Source organism: Triticum aestivum, chromosome 2B (assembly GCF_018294505.1).
Source record: "Triticum aestivum cultivar Chinese Spring chromosome 2B, IWGSC CS RefSeq v2.1, whole genome shotgun sequence".
Taxonomy (NCBI): Eukaryota; Viridiplantae; Streptophyta; class Magnoliopsida; order Poales; family Poaceae; genus Triticum; species Triticum aestivum.
Window position 1 is genome coordinate 19,558,623 of NC_057798.1, and position 14,154 is coordinate 19,572,776.

The window sequence follows — 14,154 nt, forward strand, 5'->3', positions numbered from 1 at the left end:
TACAAAAGAAATTCTCCACCTTTAGAACAACAGTCGATTTATTCGGAGTAGCACTTGCATACAATCCTTGTTGGCCCAAGAAGTAACATTTCGGATTTATTCTTTTACACCAAGAGAGAACAGTGCAAGTGGAGACTTTTTGGGCCATACTGCAACACATTATCGCTACTCAAGAAAGCCACGCGTCCTAGTTAAGGCTTGAACATGGGTGGCCTTCTCACTTTAGTAGCCTGCTCGAAAGCATAGGCCATCTCGATCAACCTCGGCTCATATCCCTGCAGCCCACCAAAGCATATGCCAAAAGGGACACCCTTCTCGTTGTACCCAGCCGGCACAATGATGCCGGGTTGGCCGCCAATGGCGAGATGGTTGGAAGCATAGTGCTCGGGTGCAACGATCGCGTCCAGTTGATGCTCCTTCATCAGCTTCTCCAGCCCATTTGCGGAGAGCTCCTTCAGCCAGCGGATCCGAGCTCTTTCCAGACGGCCAATGCCGTTTGTATTTTGGGCCAAGATAAGGTTTTGTTGCCCGAAATCTTTTAGCCTCTCCTGTACAAAATGTAAATGAATATCTAAGAAAGTATATACAGAATAAATGACATTAGCAACCATCTCCTTTTTAGAGTTTTATTGCCTGATGTCCTCCGCAACATGATTCTGTAAGATGATAAGCGTTCCCTACCCCTCGAGGGGGAGTCGCGGGCTGTATATATTGATGTGCCGAAGCCAAGCCTTGACGTACAAGGAAGGTTTACAAGAGTTTGAGTAGAACAAGTAAAGGAAAGAGTTGGAGGCTGCTACGGAAACTATATTCGCTAACACCCTCCCTTAATCTTAACTAACCTAAATTAAGATTACTCTTGAACTCCTCAAACGGTCTTGCTGGTAAAGCCTTTGTAAAGCCGTCCGCCACTTGATCCTTAGAGGGAATAAACCGTATCTCAAGTTTCTTTGCTGCAACCCTCTCTCGCACAAAGTGAAAATCAATTTCTATGTGCTTTGTTCTTGCATGAAACACAGGGTTTGCAGACAAGTATGTTGCTCCCAAGTTATCACACCATAAACATGAGATACGATTTTTCTTGATCCCCAATTCCTCAAGAAGTGATTCAACCCAAATGATTTCAGCAGTTGCATTCGCCAAGGACTTGTATTCAGCTTCTGTGCTTGATCGTGACACAGTTGCTTGCTTTCTAGCACTCCAAGAAATAAGATTGGACCCAAAGAACACTGCAAAACCTCCAGTTGATCTTCTATCATCACTGCATCCTGCCCAGTCAGCATCAGAGAATGCACTCACAAGAGAGGAGCCAGAATGTTTGAAGTGAAGTCCTGTTCCCATAGTATGCTTCACATATCTTACAATTCTCTTGATAGCTGACCAATGTGCGGAAGTGGGAGCATGAAGATATTGACAAACTTTATTAACAGCAAATGAGATATCTGGACGCGTGAGAGTTAGATATTGTAATGCTCCCACAATACTTCTGTACCTTGTGCTCTCTTCTTCTTGAAGTGGCTCACCTTCATATGCTGAGAGTTTTTCTGAGGAAGATAAAGGTGTAGGTACTGGCTTGCAATTCTTCATTCCCATGCGAGACAAAAGCTCAATGATATATTTCTCCTGATTTAACACAATACCATCTTGAGTTTTTCTAACTTCAATCCCAAGGAAGAAATGCAAGTCACCCAGGTCTTTCAAGGCAAACTCGGAGCTCAAGTCATGCAGAAGTGCATTAGTAGCATTTTGTGAAGAACTTGCAACTATGATATCATCAACATATATAAGCACAAAAATGACTACTCCAGCCTTGTTATAAATAAACAAAGACATATCAGCTTTAGAGGCAATGAAACCAAGATATTTCAACCGTAAGCTTAATCTGGAGTACCATGCTCTGGATGCTTGTTTTAGACCATAGAGTGCTTTGTCAAGCTTGCAAACATAATGTGGTGATTCCTTATCCTCATATCCAGGTGGTTGTCTCATGAACACTTCCTCTTCCAGAACACCATGCAAAAACGCATTCTGTACATCTAGCTGTCTTAGGCTCCAACCCTTGGATACAGCAATGGCTAGCACAAGTCTGATAGTTGCAGCTTTCACAACAGGACTAAAGGTGTCCTCGTAATCAATACCATAATGTTGCTTAAAGCCCTTTGCAACTAGACGTGCTTTATACCTGTCAATGGAGCCATCTGCCTTCTTTTTGATTCTGTACACCCATTTGCAATCGATGATATTTTTGCCTTTTTGGTTTGGTACAAGATGCCAGGTTTTGTTCCTCATAAGTGCAGAATATTCCTCATCCATTGCCTTCTTCCACTTAGGATCGTCAAGTGCACTACTCAACGTTGTTGGCTCTCCTGAAATACACAACATTCCATATGGTATAGTTCCATCTTTTCTTATTTTAGGATTCTGTATACCTTTCTGTAGACGTGTCATAACCCGTGAAGAAGCTGCTGGCTGAACCTCAGGAATGCTGGCCACGGAAGATCCTGACGAGCCTGCATGTGCTGACACAGGGGAATCTGCTGCCTCCTGCGCAGATGATCCTGCAGCCAAAGGTGTGGCCGCCTCCCCAGAGCGCACACAAGGGCCAACCGCCCGGTCCGGCACAGCCGATCCGCTGCCCGACCGCGGTTGCAGGCGCACGTGGGGCGAGGGGGATCCGGCCCCACTGCTGGTCCCGCCTGTTGTTGAGGTGGCGGCGCGGGAGTGGCCCTCCCTGGATTCGTTGCCGCAGCTGACAGAGGCGCGATCCGAGGCGGATCTGCTCGCGCGATTCGAGGTCTGCCCGCGCACATGAGTTCCAGGCGCCGCCGGATCACCTTCGTTGTCCGTGCCAGGTTCGTCTTCTTCCTCAGCATGCAATATAGGATCAATTTGAGCTATATTTTCAGGATTTTGATCAATTTGAGCCCTGTTTTCTCCAGTGACCTGCACAGGCAACAGAGAAGAGCAAGTACTAGTAGAAATATCATCACTTTGATTAGTACAATTGTCGCCCCCATGATCAAAAGACCGAAGATGTGGAGGAAGAAGAAGAATTTCCTTGCCAAGAAGTGCACCGGCATTGGGATGAAGTGATGCAAACGGAAACACGGATTCATCAAAGACAACATCTCGGGATATGTAGACCCTACCACTAGGAACATCAAGACATTTGACCCCTTTATGCATGGGACTATAGCCTAAAAAGACACACTTTTTTGAGCGGAAAATCAAGTTTGCGTGTATTGTAGGGTCTAAGATTGGGCCAACATGCACAACCAAAAACACGAAGAGATGTGTAGTTTGGTGTGACACCAAGGAGTCGTGTAATAGGAGTTTCAAATTTGATAACTTTGCTTGGAAGCAAATTGATAAGATATGTAGCAGTTAAGAATGCTTCATCCCAAAATTTAAGTGGCATGGATGCATTTGCGAGCAATGCAAGCCCCATATCAACTATGTGACGATGCTTTCTTTCAGCAGATCCATTTTGTTGGTGAGCATGAGGACAAGAGACATGATGTGATATGCCAAGTTTTTGGAAGAAAGAGTTCAATTTTTCATACTCACCACCCCAGTCACTTTGCATAGCAATGATTTTAGAGTTCAGTTTGCGTTCAACAAGATTTTGGAAATTGAGAAAGACTTGGAAAACATCAGACCGTTTCTTTAACAAATAAATCCAAGTAAATTTACTATAGTCATCAATAAAGCTTACATAATAAGAAAATCTCCCAACTGAAGTAGGGGCTGGCCCCCATACATCTGAAAATATGAGTTGTAGAGGAGCAGTAGACACACTAGTAGAGATGGAATAAGGTAATTGATGACTTTTTGCTTGTTGACACGGATCACAAACTGACTCAACACTATTCTCATAAGAGAGTTTATTTTTGCTAAGAACGTATTTAACTATGACTGAAGATGGATGACCTAAACGACTATGCCACCTTGATGATGATGGCTTGGTGACAATGTTGGCTTGCTTATTTGACCGTGAAGATGATGATGATGATATAAGTGGATAGAGGCCTCCCACGCACCGTCCTCTAAGAATGATTCTCCTTGTTCTCAAATCCTTAACCAAGAAAAAATAAGGGTAGAATTCTATGAGAACATTGTTATCAAGGGTGAATCGATGAACGGAAACAAGATTTTTTGATGTTTGAGGGACATGCAAGACATCATTCAGGTGCAAATTTTTCATGGGGGTTTTAACAATTGAATTACCAATGTGAGTGATATTCATACCAGAACCGCTTGCCGTGCGAATTTGGTCGCCTCCATTGTACTTCTCCCGTGTTGTCAGCTTCTCAAGTTAACCTGTGATGTGATTTGTTGCTGCACTGTCGGTGTACCAGTTTGTATCTACGCCATAGGAGACAGCATGCACCTCCTTCTCTTCCTGATCGTTCTCTTCATAGCGCCACCAGCAAACACATGCGCCTCCTGGATGGTGCCTATAGCATATCTGACATTCCGGGTAATCGTGCTATTGTTCACGCACCTGTTGTTGTTGTTGTTGTCGAGGGCGTCCTCTGAATCCGCCGCCTCTGTTTGCAGGAGAGGGCTGGCGGTCACCGCGGTCACCGCGATCACCACGGCCGCGCCCCCTTCCTCCTCGCCCACGGGGTCTGCCGCGGGACTGGCCACGGCCTCTGTAGACTGCGTTGGCCGATGAATGAAATCCTCCTGAAGATGAATCACCCAGCATCTCCATCCTCTGATCAAAAGCAGAAATCTGAGCGAAGAGGTCGTCGGCGGTGATAGTGTTCTTGACAGCACCGATCGCTGCAACCACAGAGTCGTAGTCGCGATCAAGTCCCGCCAGGATGTAGTCCACCATCTCCGGGTCAGAGACAGGGCGCCCAGCAGCAGCAAGTTCATCCCCAAGGCTCTTCATCTTTGCCATATACGCCGAGCTCGACATGGTGCCCTTCTTGGTGTTGGTGATGGCGATCCTCAGATTGGTGATCCGGGATTGTGGTTGCGAGGCGAAGAGATTTGTCACCGTCGTCCAGAGCTCGTAGGTGGAGTCCTTCCCGACGACTTGTGCAAGGATTTCAGGAGACATGGAATTGAGTAGATATCATAGGACCTGTTGATCTTTGGCGATCCAGGGCCCGTAGAGGGGATTCGGCTCTAGGGCCGTGGTTTTATCCGCCTTCGTGATCTCCACCACCCTCGATGGAGCGGCATCGGAGTTGTCCAGGAGCCCAGTAACCTGCGCACCTCGCAGGGCTGGGAGAACCTGAGTCTTCCAGAGGATGAAATTTCCTCTTGCGAGCTTCTCTGACGGCGGCGATCCAAGCTTAAGAGCAACGCCGGCTGAGGAAGCCATGGAGACAATGGTATGTGGTTTAGGGTTTTGATCTTTGGCTAGATGTTTTGGGAAGAGGTGGCTCTGATTACCATGTAAGATGATAAGCGTTCCCTACCCCTCGAGGGGGAGTCGCGGGCTATATATATTGATGTGCCGAAGCCAAGCCTTGGCGTACAAGAAAGGTTTACAAGAGTTTGAGTAGAACAAGTAAAGGAAAGAGTTGGAGGCTGCTACGGAAACTATATTCGCTAACAGATTCCACACTGTTTGAATCTATGACAAGAAGACTTAAGAGTTGAAAGCTAGAATGTTTTTTTTGTATGCTTGCCTCTATAGGATGCGCTTTGTTGAAAGCTATGATGTCCGCAAGAGAATGGACCGGAGAGTAGGACAAGTCCGCCAAGTACTCGTTTATGCTCAACTTGAACTCCGTCAGCATGGCAGTCCACTCATTGGAAACGATATCTTGACTGTCGATGGCGATGTCAAGGTTCTCGATCACCATGGCTCCTTGTTTCCTACAACGGATTAATAATGAATCCAATGTTTCATGTAAGTATAATAATTTACACTAGTCAGAGAGATTTGAAGTGTGATAACCTCATTGTGGCGAGGTGCTGTTTGTACACCCTCATCTGCTTCTCTCCAAGTCCTTGTTGAAATAATTCATTGGGGACGCCGATCCTCTTCCCTCTCAGCCCATCCTTCTTCAGGAACTGCAGATATCCGCCGTGAGGTATGTACTTGGATGCTGCTCGAGTGGCCGCGGCATCGAGCTTGTCGTAGCCGACGATGGCATCCAGTACGTGGACTGCATCCGACACTGTCCGACACATCGGCCTGCAACATTGCAAACAGCATGCTGAACTTTTCAAATTTCCAACTATTTTTTCAAAATCTAAAAATGCCCGGTCAGATTCTAATTAAATCTAAACAAAATTGAAGTTAGGTAAACTTCATTGAAATTTTATACTAAGTGAGTAAAGTCAAAGATTTTTACATGCTGCATAAATTTCAAAGCTCGGTGATGGGGACAAAACTAAGAAATATGAGAAGTACCCAACGCTGTCCTGTCTAGGGGTGATGGGGACGACGCCGGCGCGGCTAGTGAGCCCGAGGGTGGGCTTGATGCCGACCACGGAGTTGAACGACGACGGGCAGAGTATGGAGCCGTCGGTCTCGGTGCCGAGCGTCACGGCCGCCATGTTCGCCGCCGCGGCCACACCTGACCCAGAGCTCGACCCGCACGGGTCGGACGACAATACATATGGGTTGCGCGTCTGCCCGCCGCGCGCACTCCACCCATTGCGGACGTTGCGGAAGTTGGCCCACTCGGAGAGGCTGGCCTTGCCGAGCACCACGGCGCCAGCGCGCCGCAGCCTGGCCGCCACGCCGGCGTCGCGCTTCACCACGGAGCCGAGGAGCGCCAGCGAGCCGGCCGTGGTGTTGAGAGCGTCGCGGGTGGCGATGTTGTCCTTGAGCAGGACGGGCACCCCATGCAACGGGCCGGTGGCTGTGCCGCGACGGCGCTCGGCGTCGGCGCGTGCTGCCTGCCGGAGCGCGTCCGGGTTGACCTCGATGACGGCGTGCAGCAGCGGGTTGAGGCGGCGGATCTGGTCCAGGTAGAACCGGACGAGGGTGGCCGAGGTGAGGCTGCCGTTGCGGAAGCCAAGCTGGATGGCATCCACGGTGGCCTCATGGAACTCGAAGCTGTGCGTGACGCCGGCGGCCGTTAGCAGAGCTAGGACGATGGCAACAGCCTGCACTCGCAGCCAAGCCATGATTGCTTAGCTGAGCCCTGGACTAGACGGTGTCGGTGTGGTTGGTGGCCTGGCTATGGCTAGTGCTCGTTGCTTTTATATAAATTAGTAAAGTATGACCAGCTCCACGAGTACTATGTTGGATCCACTCAGCTTTTGTCTGCTTGGCACTTTCCAAAAGATCCTCCATAAGAGCATCTCCAGCCGCGCCCCCAACAGTCCCCCCCTCCCCCGGCGACTTTTTCGGCGCCGGCGGCAAAAAAACGACCCAGTCGCGCCCCAGGACGACGAAAAGCGCTGGTTCGGCCCTTTTTTCCGGCCGGCGGCCGCAGGCCGAATCCGGCGCGCTAGGGGCGCTTGGGGGCTCCGGCGCAAGGAAAAAGCGTGGCTGGCCCACGCCGTCAGGTGAAAAGTCAAGATTTTCTTCCCCGACCGCCTCCCACCCCCCGCGCTGTCGGCCGCAACTAGGTATATCCCGGCGCTGCCCCGCCGCCCTTCACCGGTAGATAGCCATTCCCTGCCGGAAAAATAGCTTAGGTTCGCCGCGACAACCCCTCCGACACCAGCTGGGCGTTTCCGGCCGCGGAGGGGCAGTTTAGCGACGGGTGCACGCCCACCCCGCGCAAGGTGTTCGGCGATTTGCCTGCCTCGGCGATGGACTCGGATGACGAGGAAGTGCTCGCCGCGCTGCTGGAGGAGGAAGCCGAGGCCGACGTCCAGGAAAAAGAGCATCTCATGGTGAAATATGAGTTTTTATTTGTTGAACTATATAATTTGTATTGAACATTTGTTGTTGTACTATTTTGTTGAAGTATTTGAAATTTTTGTGATGAAATATGTGATAAAAAAATATTTATGTTCATAATTGAACGTCGAGCCACGGCGAAACATGCCGAATATGGGCCTATTCTCGCCAATATGGGCCTTTTTCGTCAAAATCGGGCTTCAAAAGTGGGCGAAAATCGGCGACTGGGAGCGACGACTGGATGCAAAACCGCCCCCAACGCCGAAAGAATCGCTGGGTCGCCCCCAGGGCGCGATTTTTATGCGCCCCGGGGTGCCGAACGGCTGGAGATGCTCTAACATAAGCGCTGGAATCCTATGAAAATTGACGCTGGTAGTATCACTTGGTTTGGGCTCTTGGCCTGCTCTTCCTCTTAGCCTGCACATATCTCGCTTATATTATACTCCCTCCGTTTTTAAATATAAGTCTTAGGTTTCACTATGGACTACATACAGAGTAAAATAAGTGAATCTACACTCTAAAATATGTCTATATACATTCATATGTAGTTTGTAGTAGAATCTCTAAAAAGACTTGTATTTAGAAACGGAGGGAGTAAAAGAGAAGAAGTCAGCTCAAATGGTGGTTGGTGATCCGTCGAGGAGAAGAAACAGCCGCCAGATGGCACCACCGGCTCGGGTGGCCAAAATACATGTTGATGCAGGGCTCTTGCGATCGGCCAGTGGAGTTACTGCAGCGGCCGCGTGCAGGGATGACCAGGGCGCCTTCCTTGAGAGCTCTGCTCTGGTTGTACAAGGCATCCTACATCTGGCTACACTTGAAGCGATCGCGTGCAGGGAAGGATTCTCCTTGGCAGAAGACCTAAACATTCAGCGGATGGTGATTGCTTCTTACTCCAAGCAAGTGGTGGGTGATATAAACACAGCTAACCGAGGAAGATATGGTACGGTGATCAAGGAAATTCGGCAGAGTGCTTCTCATTTTACATGTAGTTTTACGGAGGCAATAAATGATTTTTTTTGCGGAGGCACGAATTTGCTTTTCGTGGAGGTACAGATTTTCTCCTGCGAAGCACATTTGTACTTCTTTGGAAAGGGAAAAAGTCGTGAGTATTTTTGTGCATATTTTTCTGCTTCCACAAGAAGCATAGATTTGTATCTCACGGATACATGAATCTGTGCTTCTCGAAAGGGAAAATAATGGAGAGAAAAATTGTGCCTATGGCTCCGGTTTTTCATAAAAAGAAAGTTCATTGAAACCAATTAACATGGGATATAATTTCAAATATCTCAAAACTAAAAATCCAACGGTTAAAACAATTCGTAATTTGAAGACACGATTCAAGAGATAAAAGGTTTTTAAAAAAGAATCTGCAAAAAATGGGAAAACTCCCATGTTGCAGTGCGCCACTTGTAAGCGCCAGAGAAGCTGAGAGTGACCTTTGCAAGGGGTACCCCTTAACTAGTGATTCGGGAGTACCTACCGTCTGACACTTTTTTATGCATATTACAGTACTGGGTCGGCCCTTTTTCGTGTCCTCCTTCGCTGACAAGTCATCGCTCATTATGTTTGCTTCACTAGTTTGATTATTTTTTCAGGTTTTCTCTGTTTCTTCGCTCTTTTTTTTCTTTGTTTTTCTCTGGGGTTTTTTATCGGTCTTCCTAGTTTCTTTGGTTTTCTTTGTTTCTTTTTTCATTTTTACTTTTAAATTATTTTCTACAGTTTATTTTCGTTTATGTTCTTAGTTTTTTCTCATTGCATTGGTTTTTCTCTTGTTTCTTGTTTTCTTTTTTTTGTCAGTTTTCTTTTGTTTATTTTCCTGCATATCTATTTTTCTTTGTTATAGTTTGGTTTCCTTACGGATTTCTTTACGTTTCTATGTCTATTTTTATCATTTTCCCTTTTTGCAAAACATACCCTATTTTTATTTCTACATTTTATAAAATTCATATTTTTATGTCCATACATGTTATACATTTTTTATACATCAGAAACATGTTTTATATACATGTTTAAACTTTTTTAAATACGTGATTAACAGTGTTTCATGTATATGTTTTGATGTATAATTTTTGCCACACACACGGTACATTTCTTGTATACATCAGGGACATTTTTTTTACACGTTTATCATTTTTTAAGTGTGCGATCAAAATTTATCAATACTTTATGTAAAGTTATTTATAAAGTAGATATATTTAGAACATTTAGGAATATAAGAAAAATAGAAAACCAAGAAAAATGAAAAAAACACAGAAAAGGCGATGAAGGCCTCTCTACCTCGCTGGGCCGGCCCATTTTGGCAGCTGTTGACGCGAGGCTGCGCTCTACCTCACATGAAGCGAGAGGAAGTCACGACCGTGCACCCAACCGTAATGTTTATGAACTACTAGTTTGAGAAAATGATTATATCATGGACGTGCATAAATATTGTGACACAAAAATAAATAAGTTCCAACACCACCTTTCCGCATTGTCAGTTCTATGGCAAGAACGTAGGCGGCTTCCTGACCATGGTGACCTGCTCGAAGGCATATGCCATCTCGATCAGCCTTGGCTCGTACCCTCTTAACCCACCAAAGCAGAGACCAAACGGCACCCCCTGCTTGCCATACCCGGCCGGCACGGTGATGGCCGGCATGCCGTCGATGGCTAGCACCGAAGATGCTGCATTATTAGGTGTCATGATGGCATCTAGCTCATGCTCCCTCATCAACTTCTTCAATCCATTGGCGGACAACTTGTTTAACTGTCTAATCGCCGCTCGCTCCAAGGCACCGATGCCAGTCGTGTTCTCAGCCACCAGGAATACAGTTTGACCATTTTCCTTCATGTTTTCCTACAAGGCATGGAATTATCAAAAGTTAAGTTGCACTTGTTTTTCAAAAGGCTAAACAGGTAACTACAAAGGAAATATGCATCATAACGAGAAACAAATACATTAAAAATAATAATTAACTCTAAATTAAGCTGACCTCAACAGGATGTGCATTGTTGAAAGCTATGATCTCTGCAAGCGACCGAACTGGGGAATGTAATACGTTTGACAGATAGGAGTTGAGGCTTAACTTGAACTCTGCTGGTAATGCAATCTGTTGGCCATTGTTTTGGGAATCCAATAGGACACTTAAATTCTCTATGTCAAGCTTCTCAATAACGATTGCACCTTGTTTCCTTCAAACCAAACAAAAATATACAAGTTGATGTGATATGACACCATAGATGGCATATGTTTTGATTTCCTCCTAACAAACAAACCAATATTTAGGGGCATTATGCCCCTCGCAATGAAGAGGCCAAAGTATTTCACTTCTATGACAAAAAATAAAGATAAATGAAATCAGCTAAGTTGTACTCTATCGATAATGGGTCACAAGACTCATTTATCAAGTCATAGGTTCCAAATATTTAAGTTTGACCAAATTTGTAAAACATAGTAGCATCTATGATTTAACGCAAATACAATATGAAAATATAATTCATGATAGATCTACTCACATTGATATGATACTGTAAATACTGATATTTTTCCCAATAAATTAGTCAAACTTAAAAGGCGTGACTTAAGACAAATCAAATGAGCTTTGTAAACCCAGACAGTGAAAGTACCTCATTGTGTTGAGATGTTGCGTGTAGACCATCTGCTGCACATTACCATTTGGGAAGTTGAAGAAGCCATTAGGAACGCCGATTCTCTTCCCTCTAAGCCCATCTTTCTTCAAGAACTGTGTGTATCCACCAGGAGGGATGTATTTGGAAGCCGCCATTGTGGCTGGAGCGTCAACTGGGTCATAGCCAACAATGGCGTCCAGCACGTGGACCGCATGAGCCACCGTGCGGCAGATCGGCCTGTTTGTTGATAAAATGTTAATTCCATTTTTTTAACATGGTGTAAATCACTTTGACAAATCGATGCAAGCGATGGCCATGTGTGTGAGCCTGTGAGCTGTGTATCATAAAAATGAAGCAAAAGCAATGTTGGCAATATGAAGGGAAACTACACAGGAGCTCCCGGGTCCTCCACACCCCTATACGGATATTAAATGTAAAAACTATCAATAAAATTCAAAAAATCAGAAACTTGGAGATATCAAACCTGGGTTCTCAATATACCCGCATGTGAAATGTCCTGAGAAAATACCAAGAAACGTATCCGTTGTGAAGGAAATATTGTCCGAATAAAAATCCATCCAAACAGTTTTTTTCGATACATAGATTTTTTCTGTCTTTTTTGCCATGAATACGTTTCATGATATTCTTTCACGAAATTTCAAACAGGAGTAGAACGAAAACCCATGTTCTATATCCTAAAATCTCAAAAAAAAAAAAACGAAAAATCTCGGTATTTTTTCTAAATTTAATGTTCGTACCCAATATGAAGCCTGTGGAATAAAAGATCACAAGGCTTTGATACGATCCACAAGGTTTGAATACAGGCCACGTGAACCCCTCAAAAAAAAGAATGCAGGCGCTGATCCGTATGTGGTCATTACTCACTCCGACGGAGACCAAGGAGCGTTTTGGTTACTGGATCTGTCCGGTGGGAGATGGTAGCGCGGGATATTTTCAACCGGTTTGGATGGCGGTCATGTAATAGGATAGGCGATTAGTTTACCTATCTTTGTTATGCCAGCCGGTTGAGGCTTGGCGTGGTGTGGTGGGAATAACCCCAGCCCGGCTGGTCAACCCCACCATGGGCTTGATCCCCACCACCGAGTTCAGCGACGCCGGGCAGAGTATCGAGCCGTCCGTCTCCGTCCCCAGCGTCACCGCCGTCATGCTCGCCGCCGCGGCGATCGCTGATCCCGTGCTCAACCCACACGGCGTCGCCGACAGCACGTAGGGGTTCTACACGAAAGCGAGAGACGATCATACTGTTCTTCGTTACAAAGGACCCATTAACTCAAAATAGAAGGATTTAAGGCGTGTTTAGTTACCCCGCCCTTGCCGCCGCGGGCGCTCCAGCCGCCGCCGGAGAAGCTGCGAAAGTTGGCCCACTCGTCCATATTCGCCTTGCCGAGCACCACGGCCCCGGCGTGGCGCAGCTGGCGCACCACGCCGGCGTCCCGCCGCACCACGGAGCCGAGCAGCACGAACGACCCAGCTGTCGTGTTGAGCGCGTCGCGCGTGGCGATGTTGTCCTTGAGCAGGACGGGCACGCCGTGCAGCGCGCCCCTGGCCCGACGGTGGCGGCCGGAGCAGCACTCAACGTCAGCGCCGGCCGCCTGTCGGAGGGCGTCCGGGTTGACCTCGATGACGGCGTGCAGCAGCGGGTTGAGGCTGCTGATCCGGTCCAGGTAGAACCGGACGAGCTCCACCGAGGTGAGGCTCCCGTTGTTGAAGCCTAGCTGGATGCTGGCCACGGTCGCCTCTGTTGGCGCCGCCTCCTCGCAGTGCCGCTTCTTCTTCTACCTTGAGCTGGCTCTCACAGCTCTCTTGTGGTTTCTCTCTATCTTCTTCTCTTGTACCTTCTCTCAAGAACACACACACACACGCATGGACCAAGGGAGGAGTACGAAAGCTTTGCGATAGGCTCTTCTCCTTGGCGAACACACAGGCTACATATTTTTTGCTGGACCTCGTCGGCCTCTTTGCCATTACTGAATGAGATGACTATTTATACAAAGTTTGGCACTCAGCCAAGACCCACGCACTCACGTCCGGCCATCACGATCGGCCACTAACAGCACGTCCTGCATGCACTAACTAGTCCTATCTACATGCACATACTAACTGCCTTATCCTACTCCTAGCTAGAATCACTCCAGCAGCCACAAGACTCGGCCATATCTAAAACCAATTCCACGTCTCAACGTGGCCTACTACTACCATGCAGCTAATCACCTACGTATGCATCGGCTACTTGATCAACACAGCAGCCGAGAACTTGCCAGATCACCTGACTTACTTGGTCATACTTTAGTCCATCACACTTCAGCCTTCGTCGCGCCTTGCCACTTCACACAGCACCACGGCTTCACGCCGCCTCGGCATCTCGTCATACTCGCCGCTTCACACGGCATCCTGGCATCTCGCCTTCTTCGTGCGCTCAACCAAAGTTTCGACGACTAGCTACTACTAGACCATGTAAGTTACATGCATAACAAAAACAAACTAAATGTTGATACAATAATATCAAGATTAGCTCTAACAGCCTCCTCGATCCAGAAGCTATGAGCACCCGCGAGCGCGGGCACGAGGGCGGCGATGACGACTGCCGGCCGAGGCATCCTGGAGGGCAAAGAAATGTGAAGTCAATGTGCCGGCTGAAGTGTGCTCAGCTCCAGCTGCTCACTGAACCTTGGATTTCTCCTTTCCCTTTGAGCTCT

The 14,154-nt window shown here is 47.1% G+C and overlaps 2 protein-coding genes across 2 annotated transcripts; both read right to left on the reverse strand.

Moving 5' to 3' along the window:
• On the reverse strand, window positions 1-12,619 carry LOC123038791 (probable amidase At4g34880). Its single transcript, XM_044462253.1, has 9 exons — window positions 12,441-12,619; window positions 11,435-11,674; window positions 10,801-10,999; window positions 10,315-10,664; window positions 8,517-8,686; window positions 6,380-7,106; window positions 5,921-6,160; window positions 5,649-5,838; window positions 1-548 (listed from the first exon to the last, which is right to left on the reverse strand). The coding sequence occupies exons 1-9, from the start codon at window positions 12,602-12,604 to the stop codon at window positions 192-194; spliced, it is 2,637 nt and encodes an 878-aa protein (XP_044318188.1). The 5' UTR covers window positions 12,605-12,619; the 3' UTR covers window positions 1-191.
• Window positions 3,574-5,247, reverse strand: LOC123043170 (uncharacterized). Its single transcript, XM_044465535.1, has 2 exons — window positions 4,249-5,247; window positions 3,574-4,075 (listed from the first exon to the last, which is right to left on the reverse strand). Exon 1 carries the CDS (start codon window positions 5,069-5,071, stop codon window positions 4,490-4,492), a length of 582 nt encoding a protein of 193 aa, XP_044321470.1. The 5' UTR covers window positions 5,072-5,247; the 3' UTR covers window positions 3,574-4,075; window positions 4,249-4,489.
• Window positions 12,620-14,154: the final 1,535 nt, after the last annotated feature.

What these genes read in the sequence shown, in the direction of transcription:
- LOC123043170 (XM_044465535.1), bottom strand. Translation starts at nt 5,071, where the DNA reads ATGTCTCCTGAAATCCTTGCACAAGTCGTCGGGAAGGACTCCACCTAC.
- LOC123038791 (XM_044462253.1), bottom strand. Translation starts at nt 12,604, where the DNA reads ATGACGGCGGTGACGCTGGGGACGGAGACGGACGGCTCGATACTCTGC. An exon ending in CAACATCTCAACACAATGAG is followed by an intron (nt 11,000 to 11,434) that starts GTACTTTCACTG and finishes TTTGGTTTGAAG; the next exon opens with GAAACAAGGTGCAATCGTTA. An exon ending in CCTAGACAGGACAGCGTTGG is followed by an intron (nt 6,161 to 6,379) that starts GTACTTCTCATA and finishes GCAATGTTGCAG; the next exon opens with GCCGATGTGTCGGACAGTGT.